We start from the raw sequence: 20,417 nt of genomic DNA, 5'->3' as shown, positions 1-20,417 counted from the left end.
CAATTTCTGAAGGGGCATGGACAGCAAGTGAATTGAACACTGATCAGTTCATAGAAGTTAATCTAGGGTACCCACAAGATATTTATGGTGTAGTAACACAAGGGAAGATGGGATCTGAAGAGTGGGTTACATCTTACACAGTTCTGTACAGCAGGAATGATGGAGAAGTGTTTAAGGATATAGAAAACTCAGATGGTACTCCAAAGGTAGGCTGGTGTATGTTAAATAATAGAAACTTTCTTTCTGCTAGCTATACTTGTCACCTGTTGGAACACTATTCAAAACCTTTTCTGAATTTTTCTGGAAAGGTCATCTCCAAACAGTAATAAATTTTGCCTCTTAAATCTCATTAGCACACCTTGAGTTCACACACATCACAATAATTTTCTCAGTTATATATCTTTTTACATAATAATTACACATTTTATATCAATTTGTGTAATTGTCAAGCAAAACTAAAATACATAGCTATAATTTGATGTTTAGGTGAGGGCCATGTAGATCCCATATTATCATTGATTATAAATATGCATGCAGTTCACCCTCTGGCATATGAAATAAATCTATAAACATTGATTTCACTACATAGATTGTTGTAGACAATAATTAATCGAAGTAGTACAGTATCATCTAGTGTCTTATGCTTATAGCATTGTGGTAAACACATGTGCATCTCAGTCCTCAAGAAGCGGTCTCTGTGATAACTGCTTATAATGACTTATTTTATAGAAACCTTGCTTGATAATTGTGGTAATTAACCTACTTATTGTATTTTCAATCCATAGTCTTCTTTAAGGATACATTTGTGTTGGATCTGGTTGGATTCAACATGACTCACAATGTACACAGTCAGTCTTCTTTCAGTTGAATTTTACAATATTATGGTACTCTTATCATGAGCTGGTAAATAATGGCTTGAATATAGGAACATAATAAAACTGGTAAATAATGGCTTGAATATAGGAACATAATAAAACTGGTAAATAATGGCTTGAATATAGGAACATAATAAAACTGGTAAATAATGGCTTGAATATAGGAACATAATAAAACTGGTAAATAATGGCTTGAATATAGGAACATAATAAAACTGGTAAATAATGGCTTGAATATAGGAACATAATAAAACTGGTAAATAATGGCTTGAATATAGGAACATAATAAAACTGGTAAATAATGGCTTGAATATAGGAACATAATAAAACTGGTAAATAATGGCTTGAATATAGGAACATAATAAAACTGGTAAATAATGGCTTGAATATAGGAACATAATAAAACTGGTAAATAATGGCTTGAATATAGGAACATAATAAAACTGGTAAATAATGGCTTGAATATAGGAACATAATAAAACTGGTAAATAATGGCTTGAATATAGGAACATAATAAAACTGGTAAATAATGGCTTGAATATAGGAACATAATAAAACTGGTAAATAATGGCTTGAATATAGGAACATAATAAAACTGGTAAATAATGGCTTGAATATAGGAACATAATAAAACTGGTAAATAATGGCTTGAATATAGGAACATAATAACACATTTGTTTGATTCTCTGTTTTTATAAGGAATGGTTATCCTACTTCAAGACTATAATGTGACTATGTAATTTCTTGAGTTTATCAACATATTTCCTGTAAAATACATATAATTTATGTAGTTCACGTTATATACTAACCCTAATAAATGTTGTAATGCAATAATTTTTTGGAATTTCAACTCAGATCTTACTATAATGGTAATTTTGTGCCATGGTCCAGTTAAGCTGCTGAGGTTTAATAACATAATAAAATTATGTGATTGTGGATGGAGTTAATTACAATAAATATCTGTGTACAATTATATAATAATGATGCGTAGGAACTTCATGTTGATAGAAAGGTAAAAACTGTAATAAATATTTACTGGACACCCCTTTCAATATATGAAAATACAGGGTGTTCGAAAGTCACTCTGCACTTATATATTTATTAACAGACATGTTTCAATATAGAATACAGAGGTAAATATGAATGACAATTATAAACAATGTTGAAAGTGGCCCCATTGGCATCAATACAGGCTTGGATCCTTCTTATTTTGTTTCTAAACACTGCTATCAGTTGCTGGCTTGAAATAGACTGAATGAAATATAAAAACATATGATTACAAAACTGCACAGCGACTTTCCGAACACCCTGTAGATGATGATGATGATGTAATGTGTCCATATCATACTGACAGAAGCTTCACTGTTAAGTAATCTGTTACATCAGTGATTTACTGTGAGAAAACAATGTGATATTTTATTCACATTCATCAAACTGGCAATGTATTGATTACAAAGAACCCTCAAAATCTAAATCAGGTATTCTCAAACTGTGGTGCACGTAACATTGATGGCATGTGGATCCAATGTCACTGGTGCATAATACAATTAATATAAAGAATATCATAGAATTTGTAATGAGACATATCTGAGCTTTCCACACACACACACACACACACAGTTACGACAGAAAGTGTTTGTACCCCTGTGTCCCGAGTAGTTTTTTGCTCATAACTTAAAAAGTATCATGATTAGGCTAATAGACATATAATATATTATAAATATTATACTAACACACATCTATGTAAATTTTTATGTAAATTAAACGACAAATAAACTGTTTATAAACAAATAACCAAAAATAGGATCAGCAGAAAGTGTTCGTACAGTTCAGAACATGTTAACAAACTGATATTCCCTTTTGTTTAGTTTGGCAAATAAACTACATTATACCATTCCAGAACTAGACTCTGGGTTCATAATTATTGAATTTAGCCAGCAAAAAATTTACTTCCAGCAATTTAGTGCCGTCTTCGTCATTATCTGCTTGGTCATCATGGCAAACAGGAAACAACTGTCCAGTGATTTAAAAAAAACAAATTATTCTAAAATAGAGGTCTCGTGTGTCAGTTTCAGGTATTGCTACACAACTTAATGTGCCGAAATATGCTGTTCAAAACATAATTACCAAGTTTAAGCTTACAGGACCAACTGCTAACTTCCCTCGTTCCGGACACTCCACCAAAATTCCAGGGAGAACCAAGAGGAAGGTTCTCAGAGAAGTTAGTAGGAACACTTGTTTAACACGTAATGGCATACAGAAACTGGTAAGGGAAACTGGGGTTGAAGTAAGCACCTCTACAGTTAAGAACATGTTACACTCTTCTGGGTTCAAAGCATGCCGTTCTCATAGAACTCCATATTTAAAGCCTGTTCATTTAGAAGCACTATTGAGATATGCAAGAAAGCATGTAGATAAACCCTTTACCTATTGGAAGAGTATTCTTTGGTCAGACAAGACTAAAATCGAGCTTTTCGGCCACAATGATGTTTGCAGTATTTTCCGTAAGAAGGGGGAAAGAAATCTTCCAAAGAACACCGTCCCTACAGTTAAACACGGAGGTGGCTTGATCATGCTACAGGGTTTCTTCAGCTCTTCTGGTGTAGGCAACCTTCACCACTTCAACGGAATCATGAAAAAAGAAGAGTACGTTGATATATTAGGCACTTATATCAAGAATAATGCTCGAAACTTGCAGCTTGGGCATCGTTGGATCTTCCAGCACAATAATGACCCTAAGCACACATCGAAATATGTGCAATCCTGGTTGCAGAGGAACAATATAAGCATTATGGAGTGGCCATTGCAGTCATCCCGATCTCAGTCCAGTTGAAAACGTTTGGCATGAGTTGAACACCAGGGTTCATCAGCGTCATCCAAAAAACTTGCAAGAATTGGAGGCCTTCTGTAAAGAAGAATGGAAGAAAATACCAGTCGAGTATTGTCAAACGATCATGGAGGGCTATGATGAGAGATTGCATCAAGTAATTCACCTGAAAGGCTACACAATTGACCATTAAAGTAGATGCACAAACACTATGCCTCTACTATGTTTGGTTATTTGTTTATAAACAGTTTATTTGTCATTCAATTTACATAAAAATTTATGCAGACATGTATCATAAATATTAGTATAATATTTATAATATACTTTACTTTCATTATCCCAATCATGATACTTTTCAAGTTATGAGGAAAAAAACTACTCACGACGAAGGGGTATGAACGCTTTCTGTTGTAACTGTATTACTCTACTCACTTAGACTCTCTATCTACCAGGATAAACTCACCAGCATTTCCTTCCCCTTAAAATTGACAAAATTTGTACCTTATGTTTTCCAATTGTGCCAGAAAAACACAATCAAATCATACACATTAATTCATAAATGTTAAAAGTATGAATTATTGTTACTAGGTTTTCTCCTTCTACTTTTAATTAAGCCTGGGTTTGTAATTTTAAAAAAATTAAAGAAAATGTTGTACATGAACCTAAAATGTTTGAGAACCCCTGATCTGGATATTGGGACTTCATGTTATTCACAATCTGGATGGTTTAGTGAATAATCTATATATTTGCATTCCACTTTGATACAGATGTTTCTTATAACAAATGTGCACTTCTGCAACCTGCACATAACATCATAAGAGTGAAGTACGAGTCTGTCAGAAACAGAAAACAAGGTGTTAATTAGTGTTCACAAAACATCTCTAAGAACTAATATTTAATGGTTTAAAACATATTTTATGGTCAAGTGTATGAACCATGGATTTTACTAACTTTACAACCTAACTTGAACTTCTAGTCATGATTTTGTTATAAATACTTGAGTTTTTGTAAAATTATTACATTTAAATCCTAATACAATTAGAATTGAGCTATATCAAAATATTAAATTTCTTGACACTGTGACGTTCAAAGCATTATTCTAAAAAAATTACATGTCTGTATTATCCAATAACATAAAACTCTATGTTAATTATGCCTGAAAAAAATAATTCCAGGTGTTTTCAGGAAATTATGACAATTCTCACAAGGTGGAACAAATGTTTCCCAATCCTATCAAAGCAAAGACATTGAGAATTCAACCCAAAACATGGAAAGGGCAAATATCACTAAGATTTGGTGTTTTAGGCTGTTCTGAAGGTAAACAAAAATTATATGTTGTCTGTTATCTCTGAAAAGTCTTAACTACCCAAAATAAAGTTGGGTACAAGAATGTGAGATAAGTGAAAAATAAATACAAATAATATGGGGATCCTGAAATATTATATTAGAAATGCTTCTTTTATTAATGAATCCAATGTTGTTGTTTTTGTTTGTTTCTTGTTTTTATGCATTTTTTGTAACCTTATGAAATTAAAAAAAAAATTTTGCATAAAATGTAAAATTCAATCATAAAATGTGTTCTGTTATTTTATCAAAATATTTCAGTGGTGTTTATGTTATGTTAGTTAAAACAATAAAAATTTAACCTAATGCCATTTTTTAAATTATACAGATAATTGACCATACATTTTATTGTGTATATATATGTGTGTGTTTGGGTTATTATAACTGAATAGAGTTCTTAACATGTTTAGGCACTCTTTCTTCAAATTAGTGTCTGAAAGCAGACACTGCCACCTTTAGTAATTTTAATTCTTGAAGAAATTTGAGAAACTGCAATTGACCTAAATTTTTTCTTATTGTTTTATTATTTGATTAAAACATTAAATACATTATAAGTTTATAAACGTTTACACTTATTTAATAATTATATAAAGAATATAACATTGTAGGAAGTATGGAATATTTTGTATAGTGAAATAATATTACTGGTTTTTATTAGGAATTTGTAAAACTTTAAAACAAATTTCTATTAAAAATTGAAATTTTCCAAAAAAATTCTGTGTTTGTTTTTTAACTAAAAATGCAATTTTATACCATTTTACTTTGTTGGTATATTCCAGAACTTACAACAGTCACACCTGTGAAACCCAAAGAAGGTGAGAATTATTCTTGACTGTGAAACTTACAGTAGTAATGTTAGTCTTTCTGAGGGTCACAGGTTTGTATCCTTGTCACAACAAACATCCTCACCCTTTCATCTGTGGGAGCATTATAATGTGATGGTCAAACCTACTATTTGTTAGTAAAAGAGTAGCCCAAGAGTTGGCGGTGGGTGGTGATGATTAGCTGCCTTCCCTCTAGTCTTACACTGCTAAATTAAGGATGGCTAGTGCATATAGTTCTCATGTAGTTTTGCACAAAATTGAAAGAAAAATTTTTAGTCTTAGGATAGCAAATTGCATTATTAAAACCAAAATAAATTTAAAAAATAAGGATTTAAAAATCATTGAATGAGTAAAACAGAAGTGTGTCTCCACCATACAACCCCCAATTTTGACACCAGAAAAGTCGTGAAAACACAGAAAAATTGAAAACTGTTTACATCCCTGCTTGTGAATTGCAAGAAGATATTTTTGTACCAAATCCTGTGTAAGTCAATTGACATACACATGGTAGTTTAAGAAAATTACAAATTATGCTTTTTTTGCTAAAAAATTGAACAAAAGATAAAACTCAAATTGTCTATATCCGTGTGTGACACCTGTAAAAATATATATTTGTACCAAATTTTATGTAATTTAGCCAAAATATGGTGAAGTAATTGTCAATCAAAAACTATATTTTTTTTAAAACATTTTGACCTCTCTACAGTCACTGTAAGTAAGCAAATCCATGATTTTTGTTTCTGATGTGTGGACTTGTAGGAGAGAATCTTTGTACAACTCCCATGTAAAGTGGTCAAAATATGGTTGAAGAATTGATCAAAATTTAAAAAAAAAATCTTTTTTGTGAGCTATCTCCCATCTACCCCCAAGAAAAGACTGAAAATGGGCAAATCCAACATTTTTGTGTTAGGTACATGAAAATTTATATTTGTGCTAATTTTTATATTAATTACTATAAATATAACTACACAGAAACCCAAAATATACATTTTTGGATTGTTTGATCTTTCACCCTTAAGAAGGCAAAGTTTAAATATGTTATACAATAAAATATTTCTAACTATTGTTATTTTAAAAATTTAGTTCAGGTTCACCATTTTACAGTATACTTAAATTGTGTGAGGTTCTATTCATAGATTTAGGGTATAAAGATGCATCAAGAATGGGTTTACAACTTCTAAGATAGGGATATCCATTGTACTTAATATTGTTGGAAAACAAAGGAATATGTATAAACATAGGGCACCAGGACCAATCAAAAAACAACACAAATCCTGTGTACACGAGTTACATTCACAATATAGCCAGGAAAGGAAGACCAACTGTTGAAACTGTGTGAGCTGTATATTGCCATGGACAAATGGCAATATTTGGTAACATATAACAAAGCATATGTATATCTTGGTGCTTTTAACAAATCTTGTGCCATGTACATTTCCATGAATTAAATTACTTACATATAATCTACATCATAAATTTGATGAGAATGAATGACTAGATTTGCTGTAATTTCTTATAGTTTGCATGGATCCAATGGGCCTAGAAGATGGAATGTTAGCTGATTCTCAAATCACTGCTTCATCAAGTCATGATGCTAAACACAAACCAGAAAATGTCAGACTTGGTGATGACTCATGGATGGCAGCTGTATCTGATGATAAACAATATTTACAGGTGATTAATTTTCCTGCTTTTAAGAAATGGATTATTCAGATGAGATTAATAACACTGGGGAACACTCATTTTGTTGCATTTAAAAAAATACTTTTCTATAGTCAATTTGAGTGTGTTGATTTCAAATCTGAAGTCGGTTTTTGTCTGCAAGCTACAGATTTTATGCAATTTGACATTTTTATTTATTTTTTAATTTTTCGTTCAGAGTGCGGAGCAGGCCGAATAGCTGAGGGAATGTTCGGATAATGTAATCTTATGTCGGTTTTTCTTCCCAACACCCGTTAGGTTTACCATGCAGAAATAACAGTCAGTTACATGGTTGGTGGGTTCAGCCAAATCATTGGAACACCAAAAGGCAGACCATTGCGTTTTCCTTTGGTCCAGTCTCAAGCATTTCCTCACAATTGTGGCACACAACATGAGGAGCCCATTGCTTGTCTTGATCACCAAGATGAACTTCAAAATATGCCTTGTAGGCACGCCATCTAACGAGGATATGTTATGTCTCTGACGATTGAGTGTGTAGCATCCACATATGTAGCAGAAGGCATCAGGCTTGTTTCTGCAATGATATCTATTTTTGGAAGCCATGTTTGATCTTAAACAAAAGAAGAATGATCAAAATATTAGAAGCTATCTATATATATGGACGTGAATATGCTTATACATGGTTTATGCAAGTTCACATTTGTACAATTTCATTAACCTCAAATTGCATACAAACTAGAGCTTGTAGAGAAAAACTAATTTCAGATTTGAAATCAGCGCCTAAAACTCCTTCAGAATCAGTTAAAATATCCAATGCAACTCAAAGTTACTGAAAAAGTGTTCCCCAGTGTAATTGATGAAATTTCAATTTGTTATGATTCAAGAACATTTTAGTTTTATGTTGCATACTTTTCATTTTTACTACTACTTTTGTAAACTGTATCTAAGTTTAGTATCTTTAAGAAATAGTTTATGTTGCTATTTTATCTAATTAACATATTCTAAATCCTGTAGTTTTATGGTTGGTTTTCAATATAAAAACCTACTGATCTCCAGAATTTTTACCATGACTTTACCTGGTTTTATCTGAATTCTGTTTGTTTTTTTTTTTGCTAGTTAAAATTTTTTGTCTAAATGCATTATAATTGTTCACAGGTTGATTTCATGGAGCCACGTAATGTTACAGCAGTCATAACCCAAGGTCGTGATGGAGTGCCCCAGTGGGTGACATCCTTTATGACTCAGTACAGTAATGATGGAAAGACATGGAATACCATTGCTGATGTGAATGGAGAAGACAAGGTAGATATGTACCATCTATTAATAGTAACAATGCTGCATCTCTTCAGATATGAATGTCAAAACTGTATTATAAATAAATTATAATAGTATATCTCTTTAATGATTGATCAGATAAATTAAATACTATGTACTGGCTCATTATAATTATGTCAAAATAGAAGTTGAGAAGTAGAGATTTCAATATATAGACATTTTAGATATGTCTTTTCTATGGGTTTACTCCTGACGTTGGATAGTGTCATTGGCAGTGGTGATGATGACACTGTCCAACATCCCAGTGTTTTTAACTTTTTATCATCTGTTAGTCTTTTTAATTCTGTTTGAATCTTTTATCTGAATTTTGGATATTTGTTTTCATTTTAACTATGTTTATTTTGACATTTTATAATAATTTTACATTCACAATGTTTAATCAGTTGTTCAGTACAGGTAGCCTAATTGCTTTGCACTAATATGCCAACCACCCATGTATAGCTCCAATTAAATATTAGTGTTCATTTGAAATTACGAATTTTAATAAAAATTGTTCAACATTATCTAAGTAAACCTAAACAGTTGTATTTTATTATAGATGTACAAGTTTGAACTTAAGTATTCATGTTTTGTAAAATGTGCAGATAATAGGTATTTATGCATTATAAAATGTATAGAAAATAGGTATTTATGCATTATAAAATATGTAGATAATAGCAATGAAGAATTGAGTTCATAAAAGTTATTCATAAGTTTAATTTGTAAATATTAAATTCACTATTTTTAATATTTACAAATAAGTAACAGATATGGAAACAAATGTTCTGTTTAGTTTAAATGCTTCTAGGTATTTTATACAATTAGTATACTGACAGAGAAAAGTATATTTGTGAGAAATGTTTTCACTGAGCTTAATGTTAAGATCAGTTGCTCTATTATGCAAAGATAAGTAGGCTTTATTCATGGAGTTAAAATAAGTTTTGTTTTGTTTTTACTTTAAATAATCCATATATGTATATATTTCATACTCAACCTCTGTATGTGTGACTATATTATATTTTTATACATAAAGCTTATATACTTAATATTATAATGATTTTTCAAACCTCACCACATTGCTACTGTTCATGTTACCATGTCTGATCATGCTTTATCTAATGACCTCCCACACTGCAATAGCCCTACAATGTGCTTGCCACTACTAAAGACTCCACTACAAGACTGTCACATTCAAAGTAGATCCCATTGTTCCTACTACTTTCCATAATTCTTCTAGCATATGAGGATTGCAGCTGAGATATGATTTGTTAAAGATTTTTTACAAGACCTTGGACCCAGAATTGATCCATATTCCATTGTTCTGCAATGCTATTAACTACCAAGGATATCTCCATCTTTGAAATTCCAAGTCCCAGATCTTTATGATCTGGGTGAATGAATGTTTTATATTGGAAAGAGTATTACTTACCCTCACTAAAAGTGATCAGTTTTTGATGATATCACATTATTTATGAAATTCCATAGAATTTTAAAATGTACTTCTCATACATTCCATTCCAATACAACTTCATATTGGCTGTGTTTGTTACTTAACTAGTTTATTTAAATATTCAAAATTGTTTTTATATCATAGTCAACCTCTTTATATATCATAAATCTAGTTAAGCCTTCCCAACTGTGGGTGTTTATTTTCCAACATATAATTTTATTTTTACCATATTAATAAAACTTTAACTTTTACTGTTCTTGAAAAATTAATATTATGATTATTCTATAAAAATACTTTTAACTAAATTTTATTAATAATTACTTAATGTTGAAAATTTAATATAATTTATTTTACATCTTTCAGGTCTTTTCAGGAAACTTTGATAGCAACACTAAAGTAACAAACTATTTTCCAAGCACCATCAGAACTAGGTATTTGCGTATCTTGCCAGTTAACTGGAAAAACTGGATTAGCATGCAATTAGAAGTGTTGGGATGTTTCCATCCTTATCGTAAGTCTTTTGTATTTAATATGAAATCCCTGTTTATCTATCTTATATTCAAGATTTGACATGACTTTGATTATGTAAAGTTATAATCAGGTTTTTATTTAACAGACAGATATCAGTTTCGCTGATAACAAATTCCATGTGTAAAATAGATTAAGAAATCTAAATAGAAACAAAATGTTTATTGAAATAAGTAACATGCAAGTCACATATAAGTGTTCCTGGTTTTATTAATTAATTGTGTTTGGCATTTTTGCAGCCACTACAACCATTACTACTCCAACTCCAACCACGAGAGTGACGGAACGTGTGAAAGAATTTACCATGTCTACCACCATTACCATTGGTAAGATAGTATGGCTCATGGCTCTGTATTATTGAAAATACTTGTCTTTTTTTTTTTTAATTTTCACTCTATACAACCAATACTAAACTCTCAAGGTTGCATTATTAATGCAGCATTAAAATAAAATTACAGTTTTATTACTGTTTTGTAAATTGAATTTCCTTTTATGAGTCAGTATATTCATACATATGCTATTAAAGCCAAAATAATTCTTAGGAGCAATGTGTAAACAAAAGAAAGGACTTAATTTGTCATATACTGGCTGTGTGTAAATTTCAGCCATTGATTGAGAGTGTTGTTAATTGTAATTATCATCTTACTAGTGGTGTTTATGTTCTACATTTTCACAAAAATGTGACAGTTATGTAATGAATAGTAAATTTGTCAGGTTTGTTTACAGATTTTTTATATTTTTGTGATCTAAAATTTAAAATTAATTTGATTTAATAAAGATTGATTTTTAATGTTGTTGTTCAGTGTTAGCTTTAGCAGTTTAAGTGGTATTAGTGTTTATAACCTGTGTCAGAAACATAACATCTGTTCTGCCAGTGATACTGATATTTTGTAAAGAAAGATAATTTAGTGGTTTCTCTAATCATGTGTTACATTATAATTACAAGTGTAAAGAAATTAGATTAAAAAAACTAATATATCATATTAAACATGAAGTAAAATGTTATATTTATAGAAACTGTTAAGGTTTAATTTCTACCAAAACCTAAAGATAGAAGATGTGGAATGACAAACATAATGATAATTAGTTGTAATAAGGCACATATTTAGTTTACCTCATTAGTGCAGGTAATGATAAATACTGGTAATAATGCACATCTATTATTATTATTATCCTCTCCCAGTACTTGACAGTAAGTTGTTATTCAAATCACACTATTATTGGTTGTAATGACTGATAATTTCTAGTAATCATATCCTTCTGCTATTTACCTCCACCCCTCTCTCGTACTTGTCAGTAAGAAAAAATTCACTTTACCCCATTCCATTAATAATGAGATATGTTGACCATCATTATTTCTTACTAAGACATTGATAATATCCAGTTATTCCTGTTATTATGAAAGCCTTAGTTCTGTATGGTTATGATCTTAGTTACCATTAGCTCCATATTACTAAAACATGTATCAGTAGGATTAGCTCCATATTACTAAGACATGTATCAGTAGGATTAGCTCCATATTACTAAGACATGTATCAGTAGGATTAGCTCCATATTACTAAGACATGTATCAGTAGGATTAGCTCCATATTACTAAGACATGTATCAGTAGGATTAGCTCCATATTACTAAAACATGTATCAGTAGGATTAGCTCCATATTATTAAAACATGTATCAGTAGGATTAGCTCCATATTACTAAGACATGTATCAGTAGGATTAGCTCCATATTATTAAAACATGTATCAGTAGGATTAGCTCCATATTACTAAGACATGTATCAGTAGGATTAGCTCCATATTATTAAAACATGTATCAGTAGGATTAGCTCCATATTACTAAGACATGTATCAGTAGGATCAGCTCCATATTATTAAAACATGTATCAGTAGGATTAGCTCCATATTATTAAAACATGTATCAGTAGGATCAGCTCCATATTATTAAAACATGTATCAGTAGGATTAGCTCCATATTATTAAAACATGTATCAGTAGGATTAGCTCCATATTACTAAAACATGTATCAGTAGGATTAGCTCCACATTACTAAGACATGTATCAGTAGGATTAGCTCCATATTATTAAAACATGTATCAGTAGGATTAGCTCCATATTACTAAGACATGTATCAGTAGGATTAGCTCCATATTATTAAAACATGTATCAGTAGGATTAGCTCCATATTACTAAGACATGTATCAGTAGGATTAGCTCCATATTATTAAAACATGTATCAGTAGGATTAGCTCCATATTATTAAAACATGTATCAGTAGGATTAGCTCCATATTATTAAAACATGTATCAGTAGGATTAGCTCCATATTATTAAAACATGTATCAGTAGGATTAGCTCCATATTATTAAAACATGTATCAGTAGGATTAGCTCCATATTATTAAAACATGTATCAGTAGGATTAGCTCCATATTATTAAAACATGTATCAGTAGGATTAGCTCCATATTACTAAGACATGTATCAGTAGGATTAGCTCCATATTATTAAGACATGTATCAGTAGGATTAGCTCCATATTATTAAAACATGTATCAGTAGGATTAGCTCCATATTATTAAAACATGTATCAGTAGGATTAGCTCCATATTACTAAGACATGTATCAGTAGGATTAGCTCCATATTATTAAAACATGTATCAGTAGGATTAGCTCCATATTATTAAAACATGTATCAGTAGGATTAGCTCCATATTATTAAAACATGTATCAGTAGGATTAGCTCCATATTATTAAAACATGTATCAATAGGATGTAGTTTATTAGTTTGCTTATCATTACTTTTTATTAATCATTAAATTTTTTACTCTATCATTATGTTTCAAAAGAAATTTCATGGGTATGCATATTCTTAATGTATTATTTAGTATCTAATTTCAAAAGAAAAAGAGTGATAATTTTTCTATTATGTTTTTAATTTGTTAGACTTGCTACATTCAGTTACAGGGTTTCATATCCGCCTTTGTTTTTCATTAGAATGAGCTGCAGCAAGTGACAGTTTTTGTTGTCTACCACATGCACTCTTTAATGTTGGTTGCTTAACATAAAGTTTTTACACAGTTAATCAGCTTGGCATGGCCAGGTGGTTAAGGCACTTGACTCATAATCTGAAGGTTGTGGGCTTAAAACTCCATCATACCAAACATGTTTGCCCTTTCAGCCAAAGAAGCATTATAATGTGATGGTCAATTCCTCCAATGGTTGGTGAGAGTAACCCAAGAGTTGGCAGTGAGTGGTGATGTCCAGTTGCCTTTACTCTAGTCTTACACTGCTAGATTAAGGATGGCTAGTGTAAATAGCTCTCATAGAGTTTTGCACAGAATTCAAAAACATAGTTAATCAAGTCACATTGTCGTATTGTTCTATTAACGTTGAAATCTGGTTCCAGTGAAATCGAACTGTATAATTACAGTAAAACTTTTATTATTTCTTTCAGTATCAGAGTGCTCTGATCCCATGGGCTTAGAAAATGGAATGTTGTCAGATGACATGATTTCAGTGTCATCAGCAGTTGCTAACAGTGGCCCATCCCGAGTCAGACTTGATGCCGTTGCTGACAATGGTAAAATGGGTGGCTGGGTTCCTGAAACCAGTGATGAAAACCAGTATCTGCAAATTGATTTTAGAACACCTCGTACCATCACGGGCGTTATCACACAAGGTTTGTTTGGTTTTGTTATTGTATTTTGAATTATTTCACGAACAAAATCTTTTGAAATCCTGATGTTTGAATCAGTTGTATGTTTTAATTTAGTAGATGTTTTAATATTGATTACATTTGTTCTTCAGAAGATCTTGTCATAAACCCTTAGATAACCAAGACCGTTAATATATATTTTTAGAGAAAATTAATACTGATAAAGCTAACTAAACAAAATCAAAAGAAAGGACTACATTAAAATCAGCAAATCCAAACCTCTGTCCAATTATATAAGTTCTTTATAACCAGAAACAAAAATAAATTAAAAACAATCCTTTTAATTAATGCAGAATTTTTCATTTTTTAAATTTATTTTTGTTTTGGCTTATTTTTGGTTACAACAAACTAATACACACATACATATGTATGTATATCCATAATAGCTAATAACAGATTTAAGTTAGTGTGGGCCCTACATCCCATGTAAGTTTACATAGAATAAAAATTACCAACAGGCATTCATTAAGACCATGGGCCCTGGGGTTGCACCCCCTCTAGCCTCTACCTAAATATGTCACTGATAACAGTATTCTCACATACACAGATAAAACAAAAGTCATGGAGAATTAAGAGCTTGACATAATAGATAGCAGTAAACTGACACACATAGAAAAAACAGAACTGATGAAACGTTAATTAATATATATACATATGTTAAGAAATACAGGACAGTAAACTGACACACATAGAAAAACACAACTGATGAAACGTTAATTAATTTATATACATATGTTAAGAAAGACAGGACAGTAAACTGACACGCATAGAAAAAACACAACTGATGAAAAGTTAATTAATTTATACATACATTTGGACATTCAGGACAAAAACACAACTGATGAACAACGAAAAATTAATTAATTTATATATATTTAGAAATACAGGACAGTAAATTAATTTATATACATATGTTAAGAAAGACAGGACAGTAAACTAACACACATAGATAAAACACAACTGATGAAAAGTTAATTAATTTATACATACATTTGGAAATTCAGGACAATAAACTGACACACGTTGATAAAATACAACTATTGAAAAATTAATTAATTTATATATTTATAAATACAGGACAATAAACTGGCACACAAAGATAAAACACAGCTATTGAACAATAAACTGACACACGGAAGTAAAACACAATTTAAAAATGCACAAGGTCTCTAAATACTTAATTGTGGTTGTTTTCAAGCTTAATTCTACAGAAATTAAATGTTATATGAATAATAAAGAGAGTTTCAGAAACATTTGATAAGTATGATGAATACTGAAGACGAAGTGTGAAAAGATTTATTAGAATAAGGACAGTGAGAACATAGATTACTGACTGGCTCATGTTTTGATGGTAACTAACTTTCCACACCTCACTCTTCTTTTGTGAAGGCTGTGATGTATTATTTTTGATCCATAAATACAATTTTTTTGAAAATTCAGAACTCAAGAAAATATGTTGTTGTTTTTTCCCTGCAGGTCGTGATGATGCTGATGAATGGGTCACTTCATTTATGATGCTGGTTAGTAATGACACTGAAGCCTGGATTCCCTTGTATGGAAAGGATGGGGAAGAGGTAATAGTATATGTCTTTTAAAAGTTTAATTTTCCTTGCAGTGTGATACAATAACCTACTTATTTTAAGATCATATGTGTTTGAAATGTGTGTTGTATATTACTAGTTATCTGTTGAAAATAATAAAATTGATTGCATGTGATAAATAGACATTCCATACTAATGTCTTTTATGTACTTGTTTGGATATTTAGTGCTTTTTACATTAGGAACTGTATAAAGTAGGTTCTTTTCTGCTGATAAAAAAACAAAGCAAAAGAAGGTTTAGAGCTCTTACTAGAATCAACTCATTTGTAAATTAGATGGAAAATCAGTATATTAATTTTCTAGAAAAGGATCTTTTTTATTATAATCACGTCCAATTAAATCTTTCAAATACTCATGGACGAAGGAAATTAAAATGGGAGGGAAAAAGAAAAAGGATTAAAATAATTTTAGTTTTGATTTCCATTTTGTTAGAATTTGCACTTTTCTTAACTTTTAAATTCTTGTGTAAACATTAGTGGTAAACTGTCAAATACGAAAACCAAATTGCTGTACTATGAATATCATTAATAACTGTGGTATTTCAATTTACTTTCAGTTAATGCAAAGCTAATATTATGATACTTTCTGTTCAATAAGTTGATAAAAGATTACATTAGCAAATTGTGAAATACACATATGGTGATGTACAAAAATGTGGTTAATTTGGTGATTTAAAAGTCAAGTTATGAAATGTGCTGTTTCTTAGATTGTCATCTTTTAAAGATATCCCACCAATGGTTCAGCAGTAAGTTTGAAGGATTATGATGTTAAAAACTGGGTTTTGATACCTGTGGTGGGCACAGCATAGATAGTCCATCTTTCCACTTAGCAATAAAATAAATTTCACAAGATTTAGAAAAGATTATAAGTTTTTTAAGTAACTTGTATGCTTTAGTTTTAACCTAAAAATTGTAAATATTTAAAAAAATATTTTTAAATACACAGTAATCATTTTACTAATAATTGTCACATTTGTATGATTTTAATCTCTTAAATTATTTACATAATTTACTTTAGAAGATTCCAGGTAACAGTGATAGAAACACCCCAGTTATTCATCACTTTCAAGTGCCTGCTTCTGCCAGATATGTTAGAATTGTGCCCCTCACTTGGCACGAGAGGATTGGCTTGAGAATGGAGTTAGTTGGATGCTACCACCCATATGGTTTGTTTTATCCTTCTTCTATAGTAATATGTAGATTAATTCTATAGATATTTTATTTAAAATCTATGCTCTAAATAAATTTTAAGAAGTGTTGATAAAGAATATTTTATGTTATTGAAGCAGCAATGGAAAGATTTAGTAATATGTGCTTTCTCAAAATTAAGTTTCAGATAATATTGTGAACAAAAATACCAAATTTTCTTTAGGTTCATTTTGCTAACTTCTTTGGCTATTATGCATTATTAAGGTTTTGGATTTTGCAAGTAATATTTTGTTACAAAAGTTGTTTTTATGCCAGTAATTTTTAGGCCTAATTTTTTTTATCTGTATTTCTATGAGATTCCAGTTGTTAGGTACAAAACTTAAATGTTTTTACTGTTAACTATTTTGTATTGTTTTTTCATAAGGATTTTGAAATTAAAATAAAATCTAATAAAAAGGACTAGAGAGAGAATAATCTGCTTGTTGTTGATTGTTAAGCAAACGTTTTTATTTATAAGCATCAAGTTTCAAAGAGAATTTAACAATATTATTGAGATACGATAATTAAAATATTGTTTTATTGCATAAGAATTTCAAATTGTGTTTTTCATACCATTTACTTATCTGATATTCAGTGGTCTGTCTGTTTTATTTTTTTATAAATGCTACTTGTTACAGAAACTTATGCATCTATCCCACCTCTGATTGATACTGGAACACCACCTGTGCCTACTACAACAACTGGTAATATAAAAACTATAATTTATATGCAGTATTTTTACATTAAAATTTAATTAACTTTAATGGTTATTTTTATAGATTTCTCATTCTTCATGATGTTGCAGAGATCTTTTATTTTTATATTGTATAATAACTATCAGTTACTTGTTGCAATTTGAAGGCAGTATTTCTAAATCCTAATATAATTTTTGATGAGTTCATTATAGATATCAGACATAACATTTTACAGTTTAAAAAATTGAAGATGTATCTGGAGATTTCCTAGTGATGTTAACTACCATTTTAATCTGGTTCATCATCACTCTGTTAGTATTCTACATTTCTCTGATGCATCTACATCTGTTTCTCTTCTGCATTATAAGATCCTGTTACAGTTCATCTTCATTTATTTAATAATACGTATTCTAGGATGAAAACAAACTAGTAGAGATGAAATGAAGTCTTCATTGTAACAATAATTCAATCACGAATGTTCTTGAATTTTCTCATTGTAGTTGATTTATATTAGCTGGACATTGTAAGAAATTTATGTAATATGTAATTAAAGTGTAATTAACTGTAATATAAACTAAAAAAATAACCCTGGATTCTGTTCTTGCTGAATGTAATGTGTGTCATTTTAAAATGTTTGACTTCTTTGTAAAACTAAATCTAGATTTAGATTAAAGAAGAAAATATAGTTGATTGATATCAGTTCTGCAAACCACAGAATCTCAAGCCTGATTTAAAACACACACACAAATTATGTAATATTTTAACAACAGTTAAACTAATTCCAAAATCACTTTACAAAAACATACTCATTAATCAATTTGTTAGTACATTTAACTGGTCTTACTTGTATTTTTTCGTTCCTCATTGGTACAGCGGTAAGTCTACGGATTTATAACCCTAAAATTAGGGGTTTGATTCCCCTCAGTGGACTCTGTAGATAGCCCAATGTGGCTTTGCTATAAGTAAAACACACAAACACACTTATTTTTTTAGAAACATCTTGTTAAAACCTGTGTTCAATTAACAGATAAACATGAATTACTGTTTGCATTAATATCATATTGATCTTTCAAATTACTCTTATATTAGTTGTTTACAGTGACATGCACGAGGGGATAATTGGGTATGCTCAAATCCCCTGCCTTTCTTCTCTTATACCCCAAAAGTTCTCATTTTATCAGTGATCAAAAAAGATTGTCCACAACTACTGAAAGATGTGTCAGATTCCACACACCATAGATCCTGGAAATTATTAGGGAAAAATATTTTAGTTTCAAAATGAATGGTATACAATGGCTTTTAAGTCTTTACATTAAAAAAAAATATTGTAATACACTACTAAGGGTAAATTATTTTTGCAAAATTCACTGTTTAATTTCAGATTTTAGAAGTGTTTATAGGACCAGAGTTTCTATGGAACTCTAATGAAACAGCCTGGCATGGCCTAGTGTTTAAGGCACTCAACTTGTAATCTGGATGTTGCAGGTTCGAATCCCCTTCACACCAAATATGCTTGCCCTTTCAGCTGTGGAGGTGTTATAATGTGACAGTCAATCCCACTGTTTGGTGGTAAAAGGGTAGCTCAAGAGTTGGCAGTTGATGGTGATGAATAGCTGCCTTCTCTCTGGTTTTACACTGCTAAATTAGGGGGAGCTGTCACAGATAGCCCTCATGTAGCTTTGTGCAAAATTCGAAACAAATCGAACTCTAATGAAACCCTGTATTAAAAAAAAAAGTACGAAAATCCTTTAAGATTATTCAAACAATCACAAAACATGTATTTAAACATATGAAAAGGTCATAACTTGTTCTGTGGTAAACATTTTTTATTTGTAACTATAATTGTATGATACTGCATTTATCATACACATTTGGCTATTAGCAATAATCATGTTCTTTGTAGATTTCTTGACTTCAAGTTACGAAAGAATTGGTTAAATAGTTAACATTTTTCAACTGTACATGTGATGCCAATTTAACTTTTTAGTTCCTTTCAGTTTAATTAATCCAAAAGCATCTCTTGAATCTTGCCACATTCTTTTTCTTGAAATTTACAGAAGCCTGTGTTGAATATGGGCCTTGGGTAAGCTTGTCAGTACCTAAACCCAGTGAATTAGGTGATATTGAACCAATAAGTGATATCATTGCTGCTACTGGCATGTGTAGTAATCCTGTAGGAATTGAATGCAGAGAGTACTCTACTGGTAGGAATTATCGTAACACTGGACAGAAGGTTTCCTGCGACCTCACTTGGGGTCTAAAATGTCTTCATGAAGAGCAGAAAGATGGACTGTGTTTGAATTACGAAGCTCGAATCAAGTGTTGGAGTTGTGGTGTGTTTTTTTAGATTTTTATAATAATTATTTTTTATGTTTTAAAGTTTCTTTCAAACAGACTT

General features: G+C 30.6%; 1 protein-coding gene across 2 annotated transcripts in view; it reads left to right on the top strand.

The window, feature by feature from the left end:
* The window catches only part of LOC143256532 (hemocytin-like), a 157,067-nt gene that overhangs the window by 87,965 nt on the left and 48,685 nt on the right, over positions 1-20,417 (top strand). For both annotated transcript variants that reach the window (XM_076513879.1, XM_076513878.1), the window contains exons 44-55: positions 13-206; positions 4,878-5,019; positions 5,826-5,861; positions 7,390-7,544; positions 8,688-8,834; positions 10,660-10,807; positions 11,064-11,150; positions 14,277-14,501; positions 16,014-16,111; positions 17,155-17,302; positions 17,963-18,028; positions 20,077-20,352. In XM_076513879.1, coding sequence (XP_076369994.1) covers positions 13-206; positions 4,878-5,019; positions 5,826-5,861; positions 7,390-7,544; positions 8,688-8,834; positions 10,660-10,807; positions 11,064-11,150; positions 14,277-14,501; positions 16,014-16,111; positions 17,155-17,302; positions 17,963-18,028; positions 20,077-20,352 — 1,722 coding nt within the window. The remainder of the gene's footprint in view (positions 1-12; positions 207-4,877; positions 5,020-5,825; positions 5,862-7,389; positions 7,545-8,687; positions 8,835-10,659; positions 10,808-11,063; positions 11,151-14,276; positions 14,502-16,013; positions 16,112-17,154; positions 17,303-17,962; positions 18,029-20,076; positions 20,353-20,417) is intronic.

This window comes from Tachypleus tridentatus, chromosome 7 (genome assembly GCF_004210375.1).
Source record: "Tachypleus tridentatus isolate NWPU-2018 chromosome 7, ASM421037v1, whole genome shotgun sequence".
Classification (NCBI taxonomy): domain Eukaryota; kingdom Metazoa; phylum Arthropoda; class Merostomata; order Xiphosura; family Limulidae; genus Tachypleus; species Tachypleus tridentatus.
The sequence above is the reverse complement of the archived record's forward strand: the minus strand, read 5'-3'. Positions and strand labels throughout refer to the sequence as shown.